The sequence below is a fragment of the Netta rufina genome, assembly GCF_964035555.1.
Source record: "Netta rufina genome assembly, chromosome: 1".
Lineage (NCBI taxonomy): Eukaryota > Metazoa > Chordata > Aves > Anseriformes > Anatidae > Netta > Netta rufina.
This window is the reverse complement of record NC_140123.1, coordinates 32258718-32283884: the sequence shown is the minus strand read 5'-3', so window position 1 is coordinate 32283884 and position 25167 is coordinate 32258718. Positions and strand designations below refer to the sequence as shown.

The window sequence follows — 25167 nt, the reverse complement described above, 5'->3', positions numbered from 1 at the left end:
TCATCAGTTTTAAGGGAGGGAATATAGTACACTGAAGATAGCTGGGGTATGTGTCCATGTATACATGCATGTACATATGAGCTATCCTATACTCTAATTTATAACCACTAAAGCCAGTTGTAAAATATGCTTATAGCAATTGGATAGCATAGGGCCGAAGAATTTCCTAACAGTTTGTATCCTGGTGATGTATCAGAAAACACCATTTTTTTATGAATCTGTTTATAAACTGGTGTGCATTATTTTTATCTAGAACTGTTAAAGCCAAGATCCATGGATTTAGTGCTGAAAATTTAATAATAGAAACAAAAAGCAGGTGTGCAGCATGAGTTGTTTTATTTCTAATTTTATGACTAAGTTCTTTTCAGCGACTTTGTCCTTTTACAAGCTGTACTGAAGTACAGTGCACAAACATCCTCAAATATGGAGGGAATATACATATTGTTAAAACAGAAAACTGCTTTTCCAAAATACAAGAGACGAAATTTTACAAAATAGTAAAAGCCTTAAAAACGTACGCTCAGAATATAGCTATTTAAGTGCCATAACTCCAGTAGAAAACTACACTACTTGGGTTTTGGCTGCCATGATATTTCTAAATTCAGCTGTAAATTACCATGGTATCTGCTGATGTTTTAAATTTCTTAAGGTTAGCTTTTAGTTTGGTTCATTTACTGAGCGTTACCTATGTCGTACCTTCTAAATACTGCAGAGCATGACTAGTACACTTGTACTTGTCTGTTGTTGCTCAGGAGTCTGTGCATACACTTCTGTGTGCCATCACAAGACTAATGACTTCATAAGAAATTTAGCCTTTAAATTAGCATTTGTGCCTTACTTAATCCCAGGTTTTTGTTTTTTTTTTTTGAAGACAGAGACAAATTTTTAAGACCATTAAACTAGGTTTAAAAAGCTACGTGACAAGTAATTGTTTTTCTTCTGTTATAAAGTAAAAGCACTAATACATAGCAAACAAGTACCCTGCAAAATGATTTTGCATATCTTTATTAATAGTGTTCTGTTGTTGACCTTTTTCATTGTATGTTTTGCTCTGGGTTATCTTCACATCTGACAGTGTAGTCTTACGGCTAATAGTCATTACCAAAGTTATTTCTATTTAAATAAGGATTAGTTGTTCCTGCAATACCAAACTTTAAATGAAAGCAAAATAATTCATTTTTAAATCAGTTGAGTAAAATCTCCCAGTAAATTACCTTCTGCAGGTTTCATAAATAAGAATTTCCCTGATTTAAATCTTGTGTTTCTGTTAATCCAGTAAGCTTGTATCAGTCAGGATGAATAAGACATCCTGTGGAAAATCATCTGATAGATTGGTTTCCCAAATGACTCATGTTTATAAATTGAGCAGGTGAGAAGTCTCGTTGGCTAAAGTTAATAATGAGAATGTTGAGATGTAGAAACAAACTGTTGTAGAATTACATTTGCAAATTTCAAGAGGGTAGAATTTTTGGTTAAATGAGGTTGCTGTCCCTGAGTGGCCAGTGACCAGTTGCTTGTAGCCAGCACTTGTTCATCTTGCATTGGTGTGGAGTGCTCCAAACTGCAGGCTTTCATTAATTGGACGGTCCTTTCCAGACCTTGCCAGGCACTCCAACTCAGTAATCCTTTAATTGATACAGACCAGGTCCTTCATCTTCCTGGAAACCACCTTTTTGGAGGCTGGGTATGATAGTTAATTTTCAGACTAATCAGGGAATAAAGTCTGGCAATCCAGTTTTAGATTTGTTGACGTTGCTATAGATTCACTGCTCATGTGGCCAAGACTCTGGTGCATCTGTTAGAAAGTGGACCCTGAGCTTGGCTTTGTCATAGGTGGGTGCTTCATTGTTTTGTGTGTTTCTAAGGCTTTTTCAAAGCTGTTCTGCTTTCTGTAAATAAGCACATACTTAGTAGAAATTGAACCTTCGTTGCCTAAGCTTAAAGTTACAATTTTTCCACCGAGAATATAGATTAGAATAATGCGACAGAAGAAACTGGGATTTTTTTTGTTGGAGGGCAGTTTCCTGTAGTGTGAGAAAACAAGTTTTAATTAATTCACCTGTAATAAAGCATGTGCTTCTAGTTAATTTGTGGACCCCCATGTACACAGGTAGTAGAAGCTGCTGTACAGAGACTAAAAAAAGACTCCAGGAGAGGAAGAGGGTTCATTTAATCCATCCTTCTTCCTCAAAGCATGGATAACTTTTATACGTACTATTCCTGGCACACATTTATCTAACTATATCATAAAAACTTCCAGTGATGGAGCTTTTGAAAGATCTCCAAGGTAATCCGCTCCTTGGTTAGTCTTAACAGTATAATTTTCAGTATAATTTTCTTCAGTGGTTATTTAAATACCCCTTGCTACATCCTGGGTAGCCACCAGATAATCCTTGCCCTCTTTTGAAGCTTTTGCAGGTTTAAAGACTGTTACCATGTCTTCTAGACAGCAGTCTCCTAAACACTAGGAAGTCAAGCATTTTATTTTCTGATTTTTTTTTTTCTTAATCCAGGGCATATTTGCAACCTACTCTTAAATAACAGGCGAGATGAAAACCCTTAACTGCAGTTTTTCAGTTACTCTGTTATCCAGAATTGTACACCAATTAGTGCTTATATTTATATGACACTTGCAATCACTGACATATAACCAAATACACTTTTGTTTCTAGGTGAAAAATTTAGAGAACTAATGGATAAGTTCCTGAGGGTTAACTTCAGTAAAGGCTGCCCACCCTTGTTTACCACTTTGAAATCTTTATATTACAATCCAGAAAAGGTAAAATTTAGTACTTGTTTGGTTTTAATGAAATATTCTGTATTGAATTTTTAAAAGATTACCTAAATGTTTATTTATAGTTTTCACTGTAACTTTCAAATAACTGTTGCATAACATTTTTCTTCGGTATGCTATTTTGTTGTATGCATATTCACCATTTGATGGTAATTAATCTGTGAAATGAAACTTCTGTAGACAGTTGACGTCAAAATGCTTGAAATCTGATTGATGCAGGATGCACTGATTTATTTACTTTTTTTTTTTTTTTTTTTTTGAAAATCAGAGATAACCAGCAAATGTGTTTATGTACTCCAAATGCAAGTGTGTCAAGATTCTTTCAACTTATGGTTTATGATGTCACCAGAAGTCATGATTTTAAAGTATCTCACACGTGGCTATTCTACATGTATTTCTGAATTGCATCAACACATTAGTATTTACCACGAAGGCTTGTTTCCTCTTTCAGTGTCTGGATAAATCTTAGTGTTGAATTTTTGCTCTTCCAAGTTCTCCCGGTTTTGACAAAATTGTATCATACTATAACAGTTATTTCAGTTTTAGTTCTTTGTTCCAAGCTCTTGTAATGTACAGTAAAATACTAATCTTCAAACTAAAGCAAGCTAATAAACTGTGCAGCAAATAAAAGTAAAGGTCAGTCTATTCAGATGTTCCATTTTTGCTACAAGCAGTACAAACGCTTGGTATTCTAATCAGTTCATGACTGGTTAAGAGCAGCTTTTGTAGCTGGAAGAAAAACCTTAATACATGATTCAGCTTTTCAACCAGCAGTTGCTATTCCTTTAATTGAACTTAAATTCATGAGATGATCAGAGTGAATAATATTTTTTTTCAAAACACTTTTGGGAATTGTAATCTGTACTGTGTGTGTCTCCTGGGTTGACATAATTCTAATAAATTCTGGTATCATGTACAGTACAAGCCTTTCTACAGTGCGTATTGCTAATGCATATTTTTCCATGTAAACTTCTGAAACTGCATCAAGATTTTTTTTAAAATAAAAAGCACTGAATAGCTAGACAGAAGGAGAAACATTGCTGCAAAAGTTTTCTCTCTGATATTTGAAGTATGAAAATGTAGAAGTAAAAGACAAACTCATTTGGCTTGGAAGACTATTTTAGCACCTGTTTTAGACATGATGAGTGAAAAGATTACCAACATGTTTTGGGACAGATTTGCCAGGAAAGGCGCGTTGCTGCTACTCATCTTCAGTGTATCAAATCAGTACTTCCCAAACTAGTACCTTGATTCTAGAAATTAACTAATAAGCAAAATCAAAAGCCTCAATTGCCAAATTTATTTGGATTTGTCTGCAGTGCTGACTTCTGCAAAAGAGTTTTCTCTACTTTCTCTTCCTTCTCTTCCCCAAAAGGGGTCTGTTTGCATTTCACTTAGTTCACTATGGTTCATGTAACCATAACACAATAGGAATCTCTTTTTTTTGTCTGACTAATTTTTGCCTCTGACAGTTTTAGCAATTCTGAAATTTAGTGACTAGGGGAAAGAAAAGTGTGACAAGTTGGAAACCATGCTGCACCTTCAAGGAAAATGTACCTTTGTATCTGCCTTCTCTAAGTTGGTGCTTAATGCTACCTTCTAACACAAATACTGTTATGTTTTGACTGAAAACCGAATGAATTGTAGTCTGGATTATGTTGTGCCTGTTAGAAAATATCTAGGAAATGAATACATTTCCTGCAAGTGTTGGGGATGAACACGAACAGTTCCCCCTTTTGACTCTTGGAAGCAGTTTTAATTCAGTGTAGTCAACTGCAGTTGCATTCTGAAATGGTATAGATATGAGGATTTTATCAAAGAGTTGGTATTTAAGCCTAGAAAGCTTTTTTTTTCTAGAACTCCAGGGGTGTCCAGGATCTTTCTTAAAGCATGCTTTCAGGGAAAAGGTAAAATAAGTAATACTTATACTAATAGAAGCTTTCTATTTGTATATACTTAACTCAGGCAAAATTAAGTGCTATAATGTTACGTGGGAGAAAGGGAAATGTAAATTGCTTAATTCAGTGCCTGCAAGAATATAGAAGAATAATGGGGAAAATGTAACTTCATTTGCTCAACCAAGATGAGGATTAGGTTTCTCAGTAAGTATCTTTTAACATTTTGGAGTTAAGTTTTGGAGCTAACATTTTGGAGTTTGATATCTGAGTGAGGAGACTAAAATGTAATTATAGTCAGTTCTAGAGGAAAAATACTGATGTCTGTGTCCTTCTGTTTGGAGGGGATTAGAGGAAAAAAGACATCATGTGGAAAGTAAATGTTTGCTAAGCTGTTGAGAAAACTGTTTGGTATCTAATTGCTATAAGCTGGTACTTAACACTAAATGTTTTTACATTAAAACTACTGGTATATCTTGATTTCAAAACATTATGTTCTGCTAGCTCTGGTTAGTAGATTAGGGTGAAACAGCTTCAGTTTGGGGTGAAATCTACCTTCAGCTACACTGAGCTGCAAATCTGTAGGATTTGTCAGGCTCAACGTGAAGCCTAATCAGGGAGGTTTTAGAAACTATTCAGTACTTACTCTGCTTGGACTCCAAATAGTGATGTTACAGGTTGGAAGATATGCTTTAGATTCCAACAGAGATGACATGGTTGTGATAGAGATCTAAGACAGATTTGCTGTACTTGGGGCAGTTGTGGAAGAAACCACAGAAATAAAGTGGGAAAAATTGTTTTTTTATCAATTTAGAGAACTAGATTTCAACTGTTCTTTTATGATGATTGTCTGATCAGCGAGCAATGTTTTGGTATATTAGTATTGACTTGATCAAAAATCCTTTAAGTAATTAAAGAGTTAAAGGTAAATTGCTCAATAAATGTGTAATAAAATCCACTAGAGTAATTTTTAATTTACAAGTTCACCAAACACTAGAGGCTAGAAGCGTGTCCAATTCGAGGATGCTTACTCTGTTGGAAGAGTGGGTAGTATGAGGTTAAGAACTAAGTCTTGAGTTAGCGCTCAGCAGATTGCTCAAAGCACAGGTGCTAAAAGCTGCTCTTTCTTCAAGCTGTAACAATTTAAGGGATGTAGTGTGGAAGGCAGCCTGGAGGATGCAGGTTAAAATGCATAGAAAGCCAGGCCTTATTCTGTTCTATACAGAACAATTTCTTTAAAAGAAGGAAAAATTGTTTAGCTTTTTTTTTGTTTGTTTTTGTTTTCTTTCTGAGGGATCGAGGTGGGGTGGGCTGTCATGACACTTTGTTCCAACATGGAAACTTGCATCGAATTTGGCACACATCAAAAATGTGTCCCAGTTCATATGCTTCAGAAATGTAAAATCTTGGTGTCTGTGTGTAGTAAAGGGTTCTTGACTTCATTTGCCATTTATCTTAAAATTAAAAATTATAGATATATTACTATAAGATATTAAGATGTTAGATACAAGATATTAAAGATGGAAGAAGCATAGTCAAGCTGTATTTTCTTTGTGAAGTAATGGTACCTTGCATACCTTCATGGTTGTTAACAACCATATCTGAATAATAAACGTCATTTCACAGCTGCTTGCTAGACTTCCCCTTCTGTCATTCAATTTCTCTTCTTTTCACCTCAGCACAAACTCTCATGCAGCTGCTCGCTGAGCTGCTTTAGGGTTAATCCATCTGCAATCAAATCCCTTCCATCAGTCTTCAGCCGGATCATTTTTCTGGATCTTATCACTCGCTTCATGGAATACTGTGAATACTGCAAATGAGTTCAGAAGTAGTATGCCAGAGATGTTGAATCAAGATGGAGGGATCACAGCAACTCAGACTTGAACTGGTTTAAATTGACAAAGCCACCAGGTCTTTGTATGCTTAATGCCAGCTAAGATAACCATACTACCATTTATACCAGGAAAGTGAGGAGGCAACTCAGGTTACTGCCAATTGTATAGCCTTAGTCATTGCAATGGTATAGGTCACACTATTTCAAAGATTTGGTGTAAGAGAAGTACGTGAGACCCATGTAGAAAATTTAGGCTGAGATATTTTTTATCTCAAGGGATGGTAAGTTGCTGCCTTTGATTTTTCCTTTCCAACTCTTAGGGACTTTGAAATCTGCTTCTTGATGACACTGGAATCTTGACCATATAACTCAATTAAAAAAAAAAAAAATCAATAGGGTAAGTATGTACATGGCTTAAGAGTATTTTAGGATCATGCTTTATGTGTCTAAATCAAGATCATTTGATTTGCATACTAAGATTTAGAAACATTAATTTTCATACTTACACTTGTAAATTGTCCAGAGATCACTTACAGAAGATTTATAAAGTGGTAACTTTATAGCTTTCAGTGGACAATAGATAATAGTAATGTCAGTGTGATTGGAGGAAATTGGCAAAGCTAACTAATAATTTTAAGTTTTCCTTTTTCTCCAGCTGTAGCTTTCTCAGCTTGCTGGCACTTTTTTTTTTTTTCTTTTTTATCTTATTTTATCGTATTACAGGATTTTGTTCTCTTTTTGAGCAGACTGTGACAGTGTTGGGGATTTAGCTTTAAGTTCTTTGCTTTGGTGGAAATTGGAGATGCAGTCAAATTTCAGTCTAACTAAACAAAGTAGTTTGGACTTTTCTTTTCATGTAGTTTCTGGCTTCTCACTGACTCTCTGTTGACTTAATCTCTATGTGGAGATGAATGAAATGCTTTCTAATGCATTTGAGTCAATAAATGCAAATACTTTAAAAATGTTTCACTATCATAGAGCGGCAATAAGAAAAATCTAGATTATTTTTTATGGTTTTGCTATTCAGTTGTCTTTTCAGAAAGACTGATAAGGATGCAGTGCAGATATGTTCAACTTAGGCTAATGCCTCATAGTTTTGTCCTCATTCAGATATTTAATTTAATTTCTTGTTTGAACTGCTGTTGGAAATGCTACAGTCTGATCGGGGATCAACAAGCTGTGTCTAAACAAAGGATCCTGGAGGCACGGAGTTAAATGTTACTCTTTTTGCTACCTTAACGTTTCCAGGAATACAAAAAACAAACAAGCAAAAAAATTACCTTTGCACAAGTTATAGTAAAGCATATATTGCATTCCTTTATTCAGGTAATCTTTTGCTAAGTATTTGATTAAATCAAAGTATAGTTCTTGTGTGCTTGTCCTGCAATAAAGGTAACTGACATTGTTTTTCACAGCTCTTTTCTTGTCCCTCCCCACCTGCCCACACTGGTGAATTGTTTTTAGGCAGGTGTGATTGTGAATGTCCACACTTATAAAACTTCCAGTCTGTGGTTGGTCTTCGTCTTCCAAATGCAATGCAGTTTCAACAGTCAAAGAATGAAATTAAGTTCTGGATTCAGGCATTTGGTTTTAGGTCAGTGTACATAAAACTGTTCAGCTCCACTTGAAAGGGTTTCCACTGGAACAGTTATCTAGATACCTGGGAGAACTGGCTGCTGCTTGTGTTGCCATTCATTCAGAGGGCTGGAGAAACGTGCAGAAAGCGATCTCGTGAAGTTCAACAAAGGGAAACGCCAGGTCCTGTACCCGAGGTGAAATAAGTCCATGTGCCAATATGGGCCAGGGGCTCACCAGCTGGAAAGCAGCTGATGGGGGTGGTTCAGAAACACAGCAAAAGGGACACAAGCCATCAGTATGCCCTTGTGACAAAGGAAGCCAAAGAAGGCCTTAGATAGCATGTGGGGCTACCTGAGGAAAAGCCCCACCAGGAGGTGAGGTGGAGGGAGTCCATCTTCTCAGCCCCATGGTGGGACACATCTGGGGTGCTGGCTCTAGCTCTGGGCTCACCAGTACGTGGCACTTGTCAAAGGTGGGAACAGGTTGAGAGAGGTGGCAGAGACCTTCCTCGTCCTTGGTGACTGACAGAACATGACTGGATGTGGCCCTGAGCAACCTGCTTCAGCTGACCTGCTTCTGGAAAGGGAGAGCTTGGACTCAGCAGGCTGCAGAGATCCCTTCTAGCCTTTATAGTTCTGTGAGAGTAGGTACTGTGCTTTGGGATTTTTGTTGTTTTACACCTTTTTGGTAGCAAAGCCCCCAGTCAGTTCCTATAATTTCTTGCTTTTCCCTTCTCAGACCGTTCACAAAGGGGGAAAGATAGGTACTTGCCCAGAAACTGCTTTGTAGAAATGGATTCACTTCAAACAGAGGTGAATAGCTGGAGATTTGCATTCATATTAGGTTAAATGTGAGGACATCACCGTTCACCACCTGAAGCTGAGCACCTGTAATTGCTGCTTCAGGGTAGCCACTTTCCAAAAGAATAGGTTGTTTGTTAGGAGTGCAATGGGTTTAGGCTGAGGATGCTGTCTAGATGGAGAGGGATCTAAGCATTGTTTGCATACAGTCCTCCATCCATTGTGCTGGATTTTGGAGCCCTCAGAGTGGTGTATATGGCAACTTTCTTTATTTTTGTGATGTTCCAAAGTGCAAATTCTAACAGCTAATGTAACAGTTGTGCATTTGGTGTTTTGTCAGTGATCTGCTTGTTCTTTCCAATGAAGAGAGACCTATCTCAAGATTTTATTGTGCTGCTTAGAAATCATCAGTCACTTAGCCGAGCTGTTGATGTCGATGTTCACTGATACTGAATTTGCCCTCACCGTGTTGGTGAAGGAAAAGTGGGAGGAGAGATGTCAATAACACTCTAGCAAAGCCTGAACCGTCTGGGTTTATTTTGCGGGTCAGATAGCTCACGCTCACCTTGAATTGCGTGCAGATGGAGACAATTTGGTCTGGCAGACCTGCTGTGTATAACGTTATACAGCAGGGATGGTTGGCACAATGCTATGGGGGGAGCAGTGAGTGCTGTGCTACCATTGGCTTCATGTGTTAACACACAGCAACCGTTGAGGTGCTCAGTGGAGCAACTTTCTTTAATGCTTGACAACTCCAATATGCCAGGCTTTCAGCAGTTAAAGGAGGTGCTGTGCTACAGAAATTTGTACTTCAGTCTTCAAAGGCTATTGCTCTTACTTGCTATCCCAAGCACGTGTTGCCTTCCTGTTCTGCAGTGACGATGGCATACACTTACACTATGCAATATTTTACAGTACAGTATGCAATGGCATACACTTAAAAAGAAAATAGCTATTTACCCTAAAACAGCCTGTCCTTTGAGAGGTGGTAACATTAGCCCCATGGTCTGACATCTGAATCCTGGAGTTCTAATTTGTATAAAACCTACAACAAAAGATCACAGTCCCTGTATACTCTGTATGCTGACAGTGAAAATTTCAAGCGCGGAATTGGTGTGACTCTAGCAGATGATGCTACTGAGGGATTTGATTCATGAGTGCATCAAGCAGTTCGAAATGGGTTGTGCAAGCGCCCTGACTCACAAAGTTGTCCATACCTCCCTTGTCCTTCAGTTGGCACTTTTGCTGAAGGAACAACTCAGATGTTTGGGGTACCAGCAGCAGCTTTCAATTTGCACTCATTTTTGGTTTTCTGAATGCATTGTGCTGTTCTGCTATAAGCATCTGTGCAACAGAATCGTTTCTGCAGTGGCAGTCTCTAACAGACGGGTGGATTGAAGATGTGAAAATAAACGTTAGCCATCCCACTACATGATTTAAAAAAATTCACATGCTATGAGGGAGGCGCTTCTCTGTAGCGGGGCCAGTGTAGTTAGTGTGTTTTGAAGAACTGTAATCATTCCTAGAAAAAATACTTCTACTTTAGAAGAGTATCACTGCAAAGATGTGCTTCTGGAGATTGCCTATTCACTTGGTTTTCTTGAGGTTGCCACAAAATGCTAAATTTCTGCATCATCAATTCATAAATACATTGTGGAGGTAATTTGCATTTCAACGTGAATTTGTCTTTAATACTTAGTGCATGGTTAAAAGTGACTAGGGATTGTAGGTGACTAACTAGAAAAAAAGTCAGTTTTATGCATGGCAGACAGAATGCCATCCTCCATAATGAAACTTGTGGTTTTGTGCTTTTTCCTCTAACAAGATATTCTGTTTTCCACTGCCACTTTGAAATGCATAAACAAAACATGGCTTTAAACATGAGCATCATGGAATTTTTACCTATGGCTCATGTTTCTGAAATGGCATCAAGTTTCATTTCCATGATTTGTGGAGCCTTTTAGAATAACCATCTAAAGCACTGCTATGTGAGTGAGACGTTCTGAAGTGAATGCTTTTATATGCACAGAGCATTTACTAGGAAAATGTTTCAGTACAACAATAGGTGTATGTACAAAATCATTTGATATAGATATCTTGGCCTTTTCTTTGATATAACACATTTACTGCCCAATTACTAAGCTCCTTGTTTTATGCCAGAAGCAGTTTTAGTATTTTTGTTTGTTTGTTTTGCCTGGTGCTTAAATTTCTGCAGTGTTTTAAAAAGAAATTACCAGCACAGTGGCCAATTTTCAAGTTTTCTAAAAATGGTAGGTCTCTAATCTCAGAAGCCTGCTATTTGGTGTGGAGTCTTATTCAACGTGCTTCTATCAGGCTTTTGGTTTTTAAACAACAAATATATTTGGCTACTTCAAGTACATCTATAACGTTGATATCTGAGTACCTGAGTAAAACATAGACAGCTGGCACAGTGTGTGTGTTCTGTCGAGGAAAAAGCTCTAGTTTCTCGTTGGCACACTCGAGAAGCAAAAATTTGTGTTTAGCGGTGCCACTGCATAATTATGAGTTCTGCTGTTCACAGAAAGTTACTGGTTGTGGTGAATGTAGCTGCAGCTCTTGACGGAATGGTTCTGCTGGAAGCTAATAACCCGGTGTGTGTGCAAGTCATGGGATGTAGCAGTTCTCACATTCTGTAAATTGCCCTCCGGATGGGTTACAAAGAACTATGAACAGCTTTATTTGTTACTATTCCTCACAAGAGATTTTGAAATGCTAGCACCCACTGCCCAAACCCACAACAATCATTCTCTTTGTACTGGAGCAATACTCAGAAATACTCTTTAGTTCCCCATAGACATTGATTTCTATATCCATGAGATAAAAGTCCCAAGAGTGAAGATCTTCGATTAGTCAACATCAAGGTTTGCATCGATTGTGTTGCAGGTGCGTTGATTCCATTGAAGGTCGACATTAGTGCACATGTGCCCTTTTTCTGGGTAACTTTAAACAAGGAGACTGTGAGGAAATACTGGATGAGAGAAAATGCTTGTCTGGAAGAAACATCAGAAGCAACAGTCTCAAAAAAATAAAAGTATAAGACTCTACGCAGGAAGGTAGGCTGTCTCCAGTGAAGACCTTTCTTTACCCCTTGCAAGACAGATGACGTTTTCCCTCCTTGATATAAAAAGCTAAAGGAATTTAAAGCAAATTAAAACCATTTTCAAAGTTAGATGCCCTCTGTGATTTATTGGTGGCTTATGTAAGAAAGCGAAAAATGTTTCATCTTAAAATGTAGAGAAACTGGAACTAACAACTCTGCAAGATCAACCAAAGAGCTCAGTCTTTTATGTATGCTGACTCTGTCAGTTTAGTTTAGAGAAATTAGTGTCTCTGGCATAAAACTCCAGGAGAGGAAATCTGGTAACTGGACTTGTTCAGGATCTGGTTAACATTTGATGCGTTCATAGCAAACGGTGGTGTTCCTGCTATATAAGTATATATAAAGTAAGGAAATTTTACAGTAAGCAAAGGAAGAAGGAAAGTGAACTGTTTCAGGTACTGCCAGGGTAGCATGCTTCCACTCAGTAGCAAGCTGTAGTGGGTTTACGTGGCAAGGTTTTGGTAGCAGGGAGCCATAGGGGTGGTTTCTGTGAGAAAGATCTAGAAGCTGCCCCATGTTTGGGAAGGGCCCCATTGTTTTCCAGATCCGAGCCAATAAGCGATGTTGTTTTTCGCCTCTGTGAGAGCATATTTAAGACAGGGAAAAAACGCTGCGCCACACAGCAGCCGGGAGAGTGAGAGGAGCGAGGAACAGCCTTGCGCCAAGGTCAGTGTAGAAGGAGGGGGAGAGGTGCTCCAGGCGCCGGAGCAGAAGTCCCCTGCGGCCTGTGGTGAGGACCATGGTGAAGCAGGATGTCCCCCTGCAGCCCATGGAGTGCCACGGTGGAGCAGGGTTCCACGCTGCAGCCCGTGGAGGAGACCACGGTGGAGCAGGTGGCCCTGCACCGACGGAGGCTGCCGCCTGTGGAAGACCCCTGCCGGAGCAGATTCTGGGCCGGACCTGTAGCCCGTGGAGAGGAGACCACGCAGGAGCAGGTGACCTGGCAGGAGCTGCTGCCCGTAGGGGAGCCAGGTTGGAGCAGTTTTCTCCTGAGGGATGGACCCCGTGGTACGGACCCATATCTGGAGCAGTTCTGGAAGAGCTGCTGCCTGTGGGAAGCCCACGTCAGATCAGTTCATCAAGGACTGCATCCCGTGGGTGGGACCCCACAGCACAGGGGACGAGAGTGACCGAGAAGGAGCGGCAGAGAAGAAGTGCTGTAGACTGACCATAACCCCCATTCCCCGTTCCCCTGCGCCGCTCGGGGGGAGGAGGTGGAAGAGGGTGGATGGGGGGGGAAGGTGCTTTTGGTTTTTTTTCTTTGTTTTCTCACTTCTCTCGCTTGTTAGTTGTAGGCAATAAATCTTACTATCTCCTTATGCCGAGTCTGTTTTGCCCGTTACAATAATTATTGCGTGATTTTCTCGTCCTTATCTCAATCCTTGAGCCCTTTTCACATATTTTCTCCCCATTCCTCTTTGAGGAGGGGGAGTGAGAGAGCGGCTGTGGTGGAGCTCGGCTGCCCACTCGAGCGGAACCACGACACAAGCATGGATAGTTTCAAACATGTTGGTGTTTGGTAATTTGGGTCCCAGAGTTGATATGTAAGATAAGAGTTGACTGACAAGTGTAGCAATGAACTATTTTATCTATGAACTATTTTATCACTGAGTTTCTTTTACCCTGAGTGATCTATGTTGTGAATAACTGCCCCAAATACCTACTTAAAGGTCCACAAGAAGTAGAAAGTTAAGTGCTACATAGACCTAAGAATACTAATTTTCTGAAAGTTTTCATATACTGTCCAGATCTTTTGGCGGTTTTCTCACATGCTGTAGCTTATGTCACATCTCCCAAGTTGTTAATCTTCACACAACGCAATAAAGAGGGGAAGCATTATCCCCATTTTGCTCATCTAAAACAGTGAAATGTCAGGACTAACTTTTGCAGGCATTGATCCAGGAGTTCAGGTTCCAGAGATGTTTATCTTCAGAAGCGTTCATTGATCTCAATTGATGTGGAATGCCCAGCACATTAGAAAATCTGGTTCTAGGCAGCATGAAAATGGACATAAATACCTGTTTTGTGCGTGCCACTACCTTCATACAACATTATCCCACCTGGTGGGATATTATTCGCTCCCTGGTGTGCATTAAATGAGGCAAATGCTTTTCAGGAGGAATGCACAACCAAATACATCATGGTACTTGATAGCTGTGTTTCTGTCACTTCAGATCAGCTCCTTGATACCTTACAACCTGCTGCCTCTAGTGTAATTCAGACAAGTTGCTACTGTTAGGGCAATAACTCTGAGCCACCCAGTCATCTCTGGCTGACGGTGTTGGCTTTTATTCCTTGCTATTCTCATTGTATCAAAAAAATACGGCAGTCGTTTTAACTTACTAGGTCTTTGTGGTTTGCTCTTCAGGGCAGATTAATTTGGAGTGAAGTTGAGTAAATTAAAAAGATGGGTGAACTTCTGCTCCTCAGTCTTCCATATGAAGTGCTCTTAGCAAAGCTTTCCAGTCCATGATTATACAACTGTATGAGTCTGTTTTGTAAGTTTCCTTCACATCTGTAACAGTACGTCTGGGGAGAAATAATATTCTGTTTATAGTATACTTTTCCTTTTAGACTAATTCCTAGATGAAGCATGTCTAATACGTTTAAGTAACATGGCTTTTTATGAGCTCTCTGTTTTAGCACTTAGAAATAGCAGATGAATGGACAGTCTCTCTAAATTACATGTAGCTTTCAGTATTGGACTGGCGTGTTACATTTGTGTAGCTTTGGAAAATCATAGGATGGTTTCGGTTGGAAGGGACCTCAAAGATCTAGTTCTAACCCCCCTGCTTAAGCAGGGAAAATACAATGAAAGATCAGTACTTGGAAGCATAGAATCAGGAAAAATAATGCAAGAATCAACTCCTTAATAGCCTTTCATGCAGTCCCTGAGTTCCTGTTTTAGTTTTGTGAGCGTGTATGTGTTGTACATCTTACAGCTCGACCACTGTGGAGGAATCTTCCTCGGGACAGTAATCCTGTTCTGACTGTAGTTTTGCTGTCCTGCTGAGCTCTGGGTTCCCGCACTGAAGTTTTCTAAATTGTGTAACTTACTGACGGCTTGATAAATGGCTAAATGTTTGCTTTCAATTTGAGAAAAATGACAGCCTGTGCAGAGAGCTGCTACCAAAATCAGTCAAATCAGTTCATGTACAAGATAGTACAGCTAAAAACATGTGTTCATACTTTGAAGTATTCTGCAGATTAAGTATAGGCAGTACGTTTGTTGCAGCTATTGCCAATCTACACTTTCTTTGAAGTTGCCATCAGTTTTCAAGGCAAGACAAACTGCTTAGTATACTGATAGTAGCTAGATCTTTGGTTGAATTTGAAAAAAGTAAATAATTAACAATTTATTATTGAAAAGATGCTGATTTTAATAAAAACGATTGTCATTACAAACATTTCCCAGCCATATGTAAGTTAAGAACTCATTTCCAAGTCTGGCTGAGTCCCATGTTTTTCTATCCCAAATGGTGTCTGAACAAGCATCACTGCCGTTGTGCAGGTGCTGTGACAGCTTATTAAAGGGATTCAAGGACTGTTACTTTTAAAATAACTTCAAGGATTTGATGGCAGGACCACTCAGTGGGTAAGGAATTGGCTGGATGGTCACTCTCCCTCCTGCGAGTGTGGTGAGGCCCTGGCACAGGCTGCCCAGAGAAGCTGTGGATGCCCCATCCCTGGAAGTGTTCAATGCCAAGCTCAACAGGGCTTTGAGCAACCTGGTCTAGAGGGAGGTGTCCTTGCCCATGGCAGGGGGGTTGGAGTTAGATGATCTTTAAGGTCCCTTCCAACCCAACCATTCTATAATTTCTTTTAATATTTAGTTTCTTACATATGAAGCACTTACAATTCATGGCTCACTGTTGTATTCGTAGTCATCTTACTGTAAATTTTTCTTTCATGTGAGACTGATCTTGTAGTTCTAGCTGTTGTTCCACAGCTCCAAAGGAGCTTGTGCACTTGTATTTGCAATGTGTGAACTCACACGTGCTAGACCTTTCAAAGCAGTGGTTAATTCTTCCATGAGCAGTGTTCTTCCTCTGACTTGTTTGCCATTCTGCTTGAGTAGTGTGCTCTCCACAAAGCTGGTGTACCCAGCAGCTTTCCTGTAGCTTTCCTGTAGCTTACAGTTCTCTCCTGCAGGGCTAACTTGTAAGTGTAAAACCTGTTGTATATGGGGTAGTGTTTCCAGTGCAGGCCTTCAAGATAAGATTAAAAAAAAAAAAAAAAAAATCTGGTTAAGGCTGTCTTAGATAACTAGAAATGTTGTGTGGTTCAGTCAAAATTACAAAGCAACTGCAGCGTTTATGGAGTACTAATTATACTATAAATCTTCCAATTTATTTTCCTTGGAAGTGGCATGCCCTATAAAAGAAATAATGCTGTTTCAGCAGAGCAGGTGTGCAAAATGCATGGAGACCACCATGTTACAAGTTAGGCTTTTATCTAAATGAGCTTTAGTTTGTAATTATCAGTGGAGGAAACTTTCTTCAGTGTCTTTGTTCTGCTATTTCAAATCAACTGTATTTACAGTGAAGGTATTGATACTAGAAAAAAGTAGCACTTGTTTTTTTTTGTTTTGATTTTTTGTTTCAGGATTAGCTGATATCAGTGCTAGCTGCAGTGGACAGCAACAGAAATCTTTGCTTATGCAACAAGCTAACAGTGTTTTCAGAAGTTGTGCAGAATAGGACTTGGTGTTATCAAGCCATGTGTGCAAATGTTATTCCCAAACATACTGCGTTTGCAACTGCTTAAGGAGATACCATGCAGTGTCTCAGCCACGATGCGCGTTGTAAGGCACAAATCCAACCCTAATCCAGGGCAAAGAGGAACTCTTACCATGCTTTATTTTTAGCAAAGTTGAAATTCTACATGTATCTGACACCTTACTTGGTATGTTTTGTATTTAGAAGTGCTTATAAGTTATTAATAGAAGATTTTAGTTGTAACAAAGAAAAATCTAAAAGCCAATAAAGCTCTTGTGTATATATATTTTTTTCTATGAAAACATACAAAAAAGTTCTTAAATTTCCTTACAGTGTAGATCAACTCTAAACAAATAGGGAAGGCTACTTCTCTACCACATACAAAACACAGAACTGATTTCTTACATGGATAGGAAACAAGGAACATTTAATTTTCCAGGGCTTCAGCCTGTGTTGTTTCTTCTGTTTTGTTTTGACTTTGCTTGTTTTGTTTTTGCTTTAAATGGAGTACTGCAGAGTTAATGCTGTGTGGCTGGCTAGTCCTAATAAACTGGTGAAATGCCCGAGTATGGTGTCTGCTCACCCACCCCACAGTGAGAAATGCTTAAGTTAGTGACTAAACGTGACACTTTGGGATTTGCTTGCTAGAAAGGTAAATGAATTTTTATGGAAGCTGGGTCACGATGTCCATTTGCAAGCTGTCTGGAAAGGCGTATGTACAGTTTCTGTGATGATGGCTGCAGAGTAGGTAGGTTTCCACTGAAAGCAGAGTGCAAGTTCTTGTGCAGCTGATAGGCAAACAAGATGAAGAAGCAGATCTGAATTAAAACTTTTTTTCCCTTGTCTGTTAATATTTAAGTTGACTTAAAGGAAATGTGGAATTTCCTTTGTACATATATATTTTTATGCCAGTTAAAGATACTTTTTTCTTTTTTGCCCTCTCTGTGTGCGAACATACGCATTTAACAATGCTTTCCCTAGGGAAGCAGAAGGGAGTATTGATGGCTTGACTGATTCAATTTACCCAACCAAGACACATCTCCATTTGAATTGCTGTTAGTTTAAAACCAACATTTTCACTGGGTTTGATATGAAACTGTTTCTGTAAACAGCTTTACAAACTTTGAATTAGTATAGGTCCAAGATAAATAAGAAAATTAAAGAAATGTGTTAACTAGTACAATAGATTTGTGTTAAGACTGCTTTTCCTGTGTTTTCCTGTTTTTTACTTTGATGGTGTAGAGAAATCATTTTTAATTGATTGTGATTTTTATTTCCTTCAAATGTTAGTCATGCACTAACATGTTACGTGTGGAGGTCCTACACGTGGGAGGCTGAAAAGCCTTTCATAATTGGAGTAATTTCTTTAAGTAGTCCATGTTTATGGACTTACTCTGTGGTTCATACCTCATCTGGTAGGGTAGATCTGATCAATCTTACAACAAGGTGTGGAACAGAAACTTTCCAAGTGAGAGCGTAAGGAAGTTTGTTGGAAGTTAGTGTGTAGGCAGCTGGAAAAAAATTGGAAATCCTTGTTTATTTGCATAACCCCTGCCTTTCTTTTTAGAATGATAAACGTGGAGTGTCATAATTTTTTATAACATTTTCTTCTAAAGAAATAAAACCAAGCAGTGTAAGCTGTGCTGAGGAGGTTTTTTGGGTCTGTGAGCTTATAAATGTTTCCATCTTTGATGCTCTTTTAGTTAAATGTAAAGTATAAAGCCGTAGGAAATGGGATTTCTTATTCAGGTGGCTACCTAAATACACCTTCCTGTGTGGATGTGTCGGAAGAGCCTGAACTCAGACCTTTTGTACGGTGCGAGTGTGCCAGCTGGCTCGTGTCTGGCATGCTCTGTTCCTCGCTGCCTCAATGAAAAGCACATCTCAGCTCCTGCCAGTCACTTCTTGGCTGTGGATGAAGATTCTTCTTGTCTTTGTTAGCCTTCAGTCAAACCCTTTCTCTGGTGTGTAGCTGCCTTTTTTTTTTTTTTTCTTCCTGGTTTGGTTAATTGAATTTGTGAGCTTTTTTTTCTTTTAGAGTTGGTTGGTAGCTTCTGTATTTGAAACTTCCTTCCCTCAGTGTGTCTGTCCAGGAAGGTATGTTCAGGGTCTCTGGGGTGGAAATATATGGCTCACGTGACAGGGCTGTGCTAGGTACGTTAGATCCTCAGAAGTGTGCCTCTGTTACCTTGAAATCCATCAATTCTTAAATATTTTGGGGGCCCGATTGTTCAGATTTAGGTCTCCACATTTGTAGAGGTGAGACTCCAGGTTGCAAACTTCATGGACAGAGCCCTTACTGTCTCTGAACCCAGGAGCCTCTTTCTAATAAAGGTTCTGTTTAAAATGCTACAGACAGCATAGCATCTAAAGAAAAGCTAGAAACCAATCTCTCTAGTATTCCCCATCGCTATTTTGTGGGTTCAGCCCCCCGGTTTTCAGCTTTTAGTTTTGTGTGCACATGTAAATAATTACCACCATCCCAAAGAGGGACTGACAATGGGGACAGCTCAAGCAAGGGGTGGTTTAGTTCTGGTCTTATTTGTGGGCCACCACAAGGCCTGTTCAAAGTGTCGTCATCAAAAGCATTCTCCAGAAATATGGGCCAGCAGCTGCTTTCTGCTTTTCTGTCTTAACGTCTGTGGTACTAAGTTCTGAAATATTTTTCAGGGTCTGCTGGCATATTGGGAACACTTTTGTGTCTCTCCCTTAGATAACATCTCGCTGTAGTGAAGACTGCGAGCTTTGATATAGTCCTACAGACCGTTTTTATTGTTTCTCCATTTCCCACAAGGAATTTAGAGTATTGGTTTCAGGGTACACACTGGATACTTGTTTCTGTCTTGTGGAAGATGATGCTAAAAATTCGGCCACATGTTCTTTATCTATTAATGTCAACATCGTTTTCCTCTGGGCCATGGAAAATGCCTTGCCAGGGCTATGGCTGTGAGTACAGCTTGCTACTTGGTCTTTAGGTATCCCATCTTCTCCAGGTGGCGAGGTCTGTTTTGAAGTCTTGCACTGTAGTAGTTTCCCTTGGGTACTCTGTGGCTAAACAAGTTGCAAATGGTTTCCAGATACTTTTTTTTTTTTTTTTTTTTAAAGTGTGCTCCTATTTTTCAGTTTCTCACGTAGATACCAGGATTCATACCATGTCTAGCAAACACCTCTTCTGCTCTGCTGAAAACGCGGTGTCACAAACTCACACTCCACTCTTTTGAATAGGAGATATTCATACTCAGAAAACCAGAGAACTTTTCAAGTGCTACTAGTGCTGGTAATGGGAAATACTTCCAAAATTCACCTGTACTTTGGGATGAAAACAAGGGATTTTCTTTACTCACCTTCAAGGCATGCTTCTGCTATTAAGATTGCATTTCGACATCTGTAAGAGTTGTTTTGTTGAATAAGTAGCGATCTGATTCAAGAGATGTTTGCTCTGTTGATAGCAAAGTCCTGTGGAGGTTCAGGATCAGTTTCTGTTACGTGCAGGGCCACTGTTGTCACCATGTTACCTGTAAGAAACAAGTTTTCTTCAGGAAATGTTGTGGAGACCTTTGTATTAAGAGGAAAGGTGGTTCAATTCCAAGTTTCCAGGACAGATAACAGTCTTTCTTTGACAGAACACGAGCACGTGCTCTTTCTTTCCTGCATGCATCCTCTCACCTTAAAAGCAAATGCAGGATGCAGAAATACCACCTGTGCAGGTTGATGCAGCATCCTTCCCCTGCAGATCCTCAGAACCAGCTGAGAAAAGCAACCTCCATGGTGGCAGAGACCACCCGTGCTGAGGTTTTGAGTCATAAGACAATGCCACTGGTTGATATGAGAGCCAAACTGTGGGGTTCCAGAATTAAGAACATCTGTCTTTGGAAACAGCCAAGCTCATTTCAGGCACAGAAGACCATCCTGTAGATAACAAACAATTCCACAGCTGGGCATTCAACGCGTATCTACCTCCTCTTTTCCCTCTTTCACTGACCATTTTGCAGTAGACATCTTTTTGCGAAAGCAGAAGTGCTTTATTGCTATTGGGGAAGTTTGTATGAAATTAATCCTGTATTTTAAGGGGGAAGAGAAGTTTGGCAGCAATGCATCCCCTTCCTCAGGAGGGGCTAAGGTTGACTTAATTTGTAAGCTGAAGCTCAGAAATCCTGTGTAACTACTGCATCTGTAATCAAGGCAAAGTCCATTTGGAAGTGTGATACTTGTGCTGGAGTACAGTTACTGTTTGACCTCTCAGACTGCTATTTGAAAAATGCTCAGTAATACCAAGGTGGATCTGATTCCTGGATGTTACTAATCCTTTTTCTTGCAACCAAAGTTTTTTTTATTCCAAAGATGGCTTTGGAATAGAAGATGATTTCATCTCTTACAGTGTAATCTGAGCTTCAGATGCTTCGATTTGATAATTTTTTTTTAGAAGTTTTAACATAATCTTCATGAAGAATGATGTTTTGCTTCAAAATAGTGAAATACTAATGTCTTTAAGATGACAATGGTGGCTCTAGCATAACGATAATTGGTAGTAAATCCAAGAGACGTGTTTTACTACTTAAATTGCTGTTAATATGGGCGTACAAATTGTGGTTCACATTTCTAGACAATTTGTTTCGTGAAGTGGCACGTGAACGAGAAATTGTTACCCTAAATTGCTAGCGAGAGACTGAAGTAAAACAGCATAAGCATAAAAAGGAAGAAAAGGATTCTGTGAGTGGGTCATGAAAAGCAAAGATTATTTCTATTTTTGTCAATATCTGCAATGTTCTAATCACCCGTTTCACATTTTTGTAGTCGTTACTTCTGCTGACTGCTGGCAGTGTTTTCCAAATGTATCATTCAAAGAAGCTGCTGGCCCTAACTCAAGGCAGAGCCCAGCCGTGTGCCGTGGAGGTGGTGGGACCCTTCTTTTGGGTGGAAACATGGTCCTTGTGCAGTTGGGAAGCTCTACTCCCGGTGTCCTTGCAGTAGTGGAAAACTTGGGTTCTCTCTGATGGAAAAGGAGGGATCTTCTCCCTTTACACACAGTTCACCTGCAGTCTAGCAAAGCTGGCTGATCTCAGATGAGTTTGAGTTTTATTAACAACCACGTGACTAATGATGAGTTTGGGAAGACCTTGAAGTTGTGAAGAACGTCAGGGAAATAACACTTCCCATTGCACATACGCTGCCAGCCTGCTGCCTGAATCAGATGCTTGCTTCAGCATTTAAATTCATCTTAGAGAAAGCAATCTTTGAAGATTTTCTGAGGGTGCTGAAGGTTTCTTTAAGCAAATAGATGTCTGAGACCGGAGAACGATTTAATGCATTTATTTGCCTTTGTTCATTTGTGACTTCCTAGCATTCCTTTAGCATTTGGTAATTATTTGAAGTCTAGTAATGTTTGATGATATTTGATGAGATTCTTGCTACTAGAAATTTTCTCATGAGATTTGCCCAGAGCTTTTCAAAATGTGCATATCTGTTTATACATTTTATTACATTTTTGAGGCATTTACACTGGCTGCATATGACTTGAGTGTGTCACCTTCTCTGCTCTTTGAAACAAACACCTGCTATTTCTTACCAATTGCACTGATGTAGTAGTACCCTTCAAATTGAAAACTTTGTTTTTCTAAAACTGTGTTGGGTTTACATGGCAAGGTTTTGGTAGCAGGGTGCTACAGGGGTGGCCTCTGTGAGCAGAGCCCAGCAGCTGCCCCGTGTCAGGTCAGAGCCAGCTCCAGGCAGCTCACCCACCGCTGGCCAGAGCTGAGCCAGGGAGCGATGTTGGTTGGGCCTCTGGGAGAGCAGATGGAAGAAAGGGGGGAAAAAAATGCTGGGCAACAGCAGCTGGAAGAGAGGAGTGAGAAGCAGCCCTGCAGACCCCAAGGTCAGTGCAGCAGGAGGGCAGGAGGTGCTCCAGGCAGGCAGCAGCAGTTCCCCTGCAGCCTGTGGAGAGGCCCCTGGTGGAGCAGGCTGTCCCCCTGCAGCCCATGGGTCCCACATGGAGCAGATCTCCACACTGCAGCCCATGGAGCAGGTGGACGTGGCCTGGAGGAGGTTTCTACAATCTCCAGGTTTCACCAGATTGGTTAATGTAGCTATTATTCTGCTGTGCTTACAGCCAGGTGATCTCATTTTTCAGGACCATTTAGCATTTTGGATATATATACACCGGTCACGTTTCTCTCTGGTACTACTTTTGTTTCCATAAGAGTCTGATTCTTTGTTAGATATGGCAGGCACATTTACAGTGTAACTATAAACCAGGTTGAAAGTTTTATAAAATGCTTAAAAAGTAATTTATGGCACTTGTAAGACATGAACCTGGTATTGGAATAGATCACTGCCATGAGAAGCACAGGTACTAACATTTGTGTATATTGTAAATGTCAAACTTCGGTAGTGTGAGCCCAGAACTGTATCAGTGAATTTTGAGTCTTCAGCCATAGAAGGGGCAATGATACAGTTGACAAGTCATGAATTCAGAAAATGTTAGCCTTAATCAATGTATAGATTGTATATAAAAGGATGTACTCCGTGTGCTAGGCCACAATGCCTTCTTAACAACAAAATAAGTAAATAAATTTTTTGGTAGTAGAAAAAAGAAAAAGTCTCCTCTGTATCTTCATTGTGTCTTCATCATGCCCAGTCTTTTCCAAAGCAACTTGTTTCAGTTGTCTCAATTCGGATACTTGAAAACAAATACCTTAATTAAAAAAAAATAATAATCAAAAATATAACTTCTGAAGGATAGTAATCAAATATACTTGATTACTTTCCACTGTAAGCTGCTGAAGATTACACCTGCTTCCTGTAGTATCACCAGTTATAACTAATGATCAAAAGTAGCCTTGGAAAGGCAAAGTAAGCCATATGAGGATACCTACAATATTTTTCCAATTAATTATTTTAGTATAGCTTCTCAAATTTTGCTCAATATTTTTCAGTGTGTTAATTTATTTATCCACAACAGTTAAACGAAATTGAAGTTGATATTTTTGTGTGCAGGTGTCTACAATCCAAGAACTTGTTACTGGTTATGAAGCCTCTTTGAAAACTTGTGACCTTTTTGGCCCATGTGGTAAGTTTCTTTGGATTTGTATTAATTACAGTGTAATTACTAATGCTTTTTATGACAGTTAGAAAGAACCATTGAAGTGCTGATACTTTTTTGCAAGAAAATAGTTGTAGTACCTTTTTGTAAATTATACCGTTATAGAAAATACTTGATGAATCTTTTGTGCTCTGTTTTTCGTGTTTATTTTTGAAGTGCAGTCTTACTGTTTACTGTAACTCTTTCTGTTTTGTTCCAGAAAATGGAGAGAAAGAGCCCCCGACGACGCTACTCTGGGTTCGGTATTTCCTGGCACAGCACTTTGACAAACTTGGCCAATGTTCTTTGGCCTTGGATTACATCAATGCAGCAATTGCAAGCACTCCAACATTAATAGAACTGTTCTATTTAAAAGCAAAAATTTACAAGGTAAAAAGTGAACTTGGACATGTGGAGAATGTAGTTCAAAAACAGAAAGCCCCATGAAACTGTTGTGAACGTGTGGATAGTAATGCAGTTTGCAATATTAATGGGTATTGATTTTCATGCATTTTTCTTTTTGTGCACTGTTCTGTCAGTAAGAAAATCAAAACCTTTTTATTTTGTTACTTTTTTGAAGCAAGTCACAACTTAAAACAAATTGTTCTAAAAGAATATATTGTGGAGGGTGGAGGGGGCCAAACAATAATATTTTTTCTTTATTATTTCTGAGGGAGAAATGCCTGTAATTATAGATTTGAAGAATTGGTCAAAATCAAGTTTATTCTGAAAGCTGATTTAATTTCTCAACTACTTTCTCCCTAACAGCATGTAGGTAACCTGAAAGAAGCTGCAAAATGGATGGATGAAGCACAATCTTTGGATACTGCAGACAGATTTATCAATTCAAAATGTGCTAAATACATGCTGCGAGCAAATATGGTGAAGGATGCAGAGGAGATGTGTTCTAAATTCACGAGGGTAGGTCTATTGCTGTAATGAAGAGAGGTTTAGTTAACCTCTGGCATCTCAAGTTTCACTGTTTCTTAAACAATTTTTGACCAAAATCAGAAATTTATCTTGAAATAGTCTATTTTTAAGATAATGATCAAAATAACTTGGTGATAAATAACTATGTAAATACTAAAAATTTACCTGGTAAATACTGAAAAAACAGTCAAAGATACTTTTCCAAAGATACTTGTATTTTTGTAGTGACATACTTCTGAGTACCTCTCTGAAAACACATCTGATTGATAACTTGTTTGCAAAACCTGCATTTGTCAGTAATGAGATCTGAGTTAATTGCACAGGAATGTGCAAGCTACTATGTTATGATTTAGCATCATCATAAGTGTAACTAGTACTTAAGCATTTTCTTAAAGCTAGTACTACAGATGAAAATTTTA

General features: G+C 39.2%; 1 protein-coding gene across 2 annotated transcripts in view; it reads left to right on the top strand.

Annotated features, from left to right (window-relative positions):
* The window catches only part of NAA16 (N-alpha-acetyltransferase 16, NatA auxiliary subunit), a 65328-nt gene that overhangs the window by 29457 nt on the left and 10704 nt on the right, over positions 1-25167 (top strand). The window contains exons 9-12 of one of the 2 annotated variants that reach the window (XM_084284830.1): positions 2673-2779; positions 23734-23806; positions 24039-24208; positions 24587-24739. In XM_084284830.1, the coding sequence (XP_084140956.1) occupies positions 2673-2779; positions 23734-23806; positions 24039-24208; positions 24587-24739 (503 nt within the window). Of the gene's footprint in view, positions 1-2672; positions 2780-3062; positions 3180-23733; positions 23807-24038; positions 24209-24586; positions 24740-25167 lie in introns of those variants that run through there. The other variant, XM_084284831.1, reaches the window with a different exon arrangement.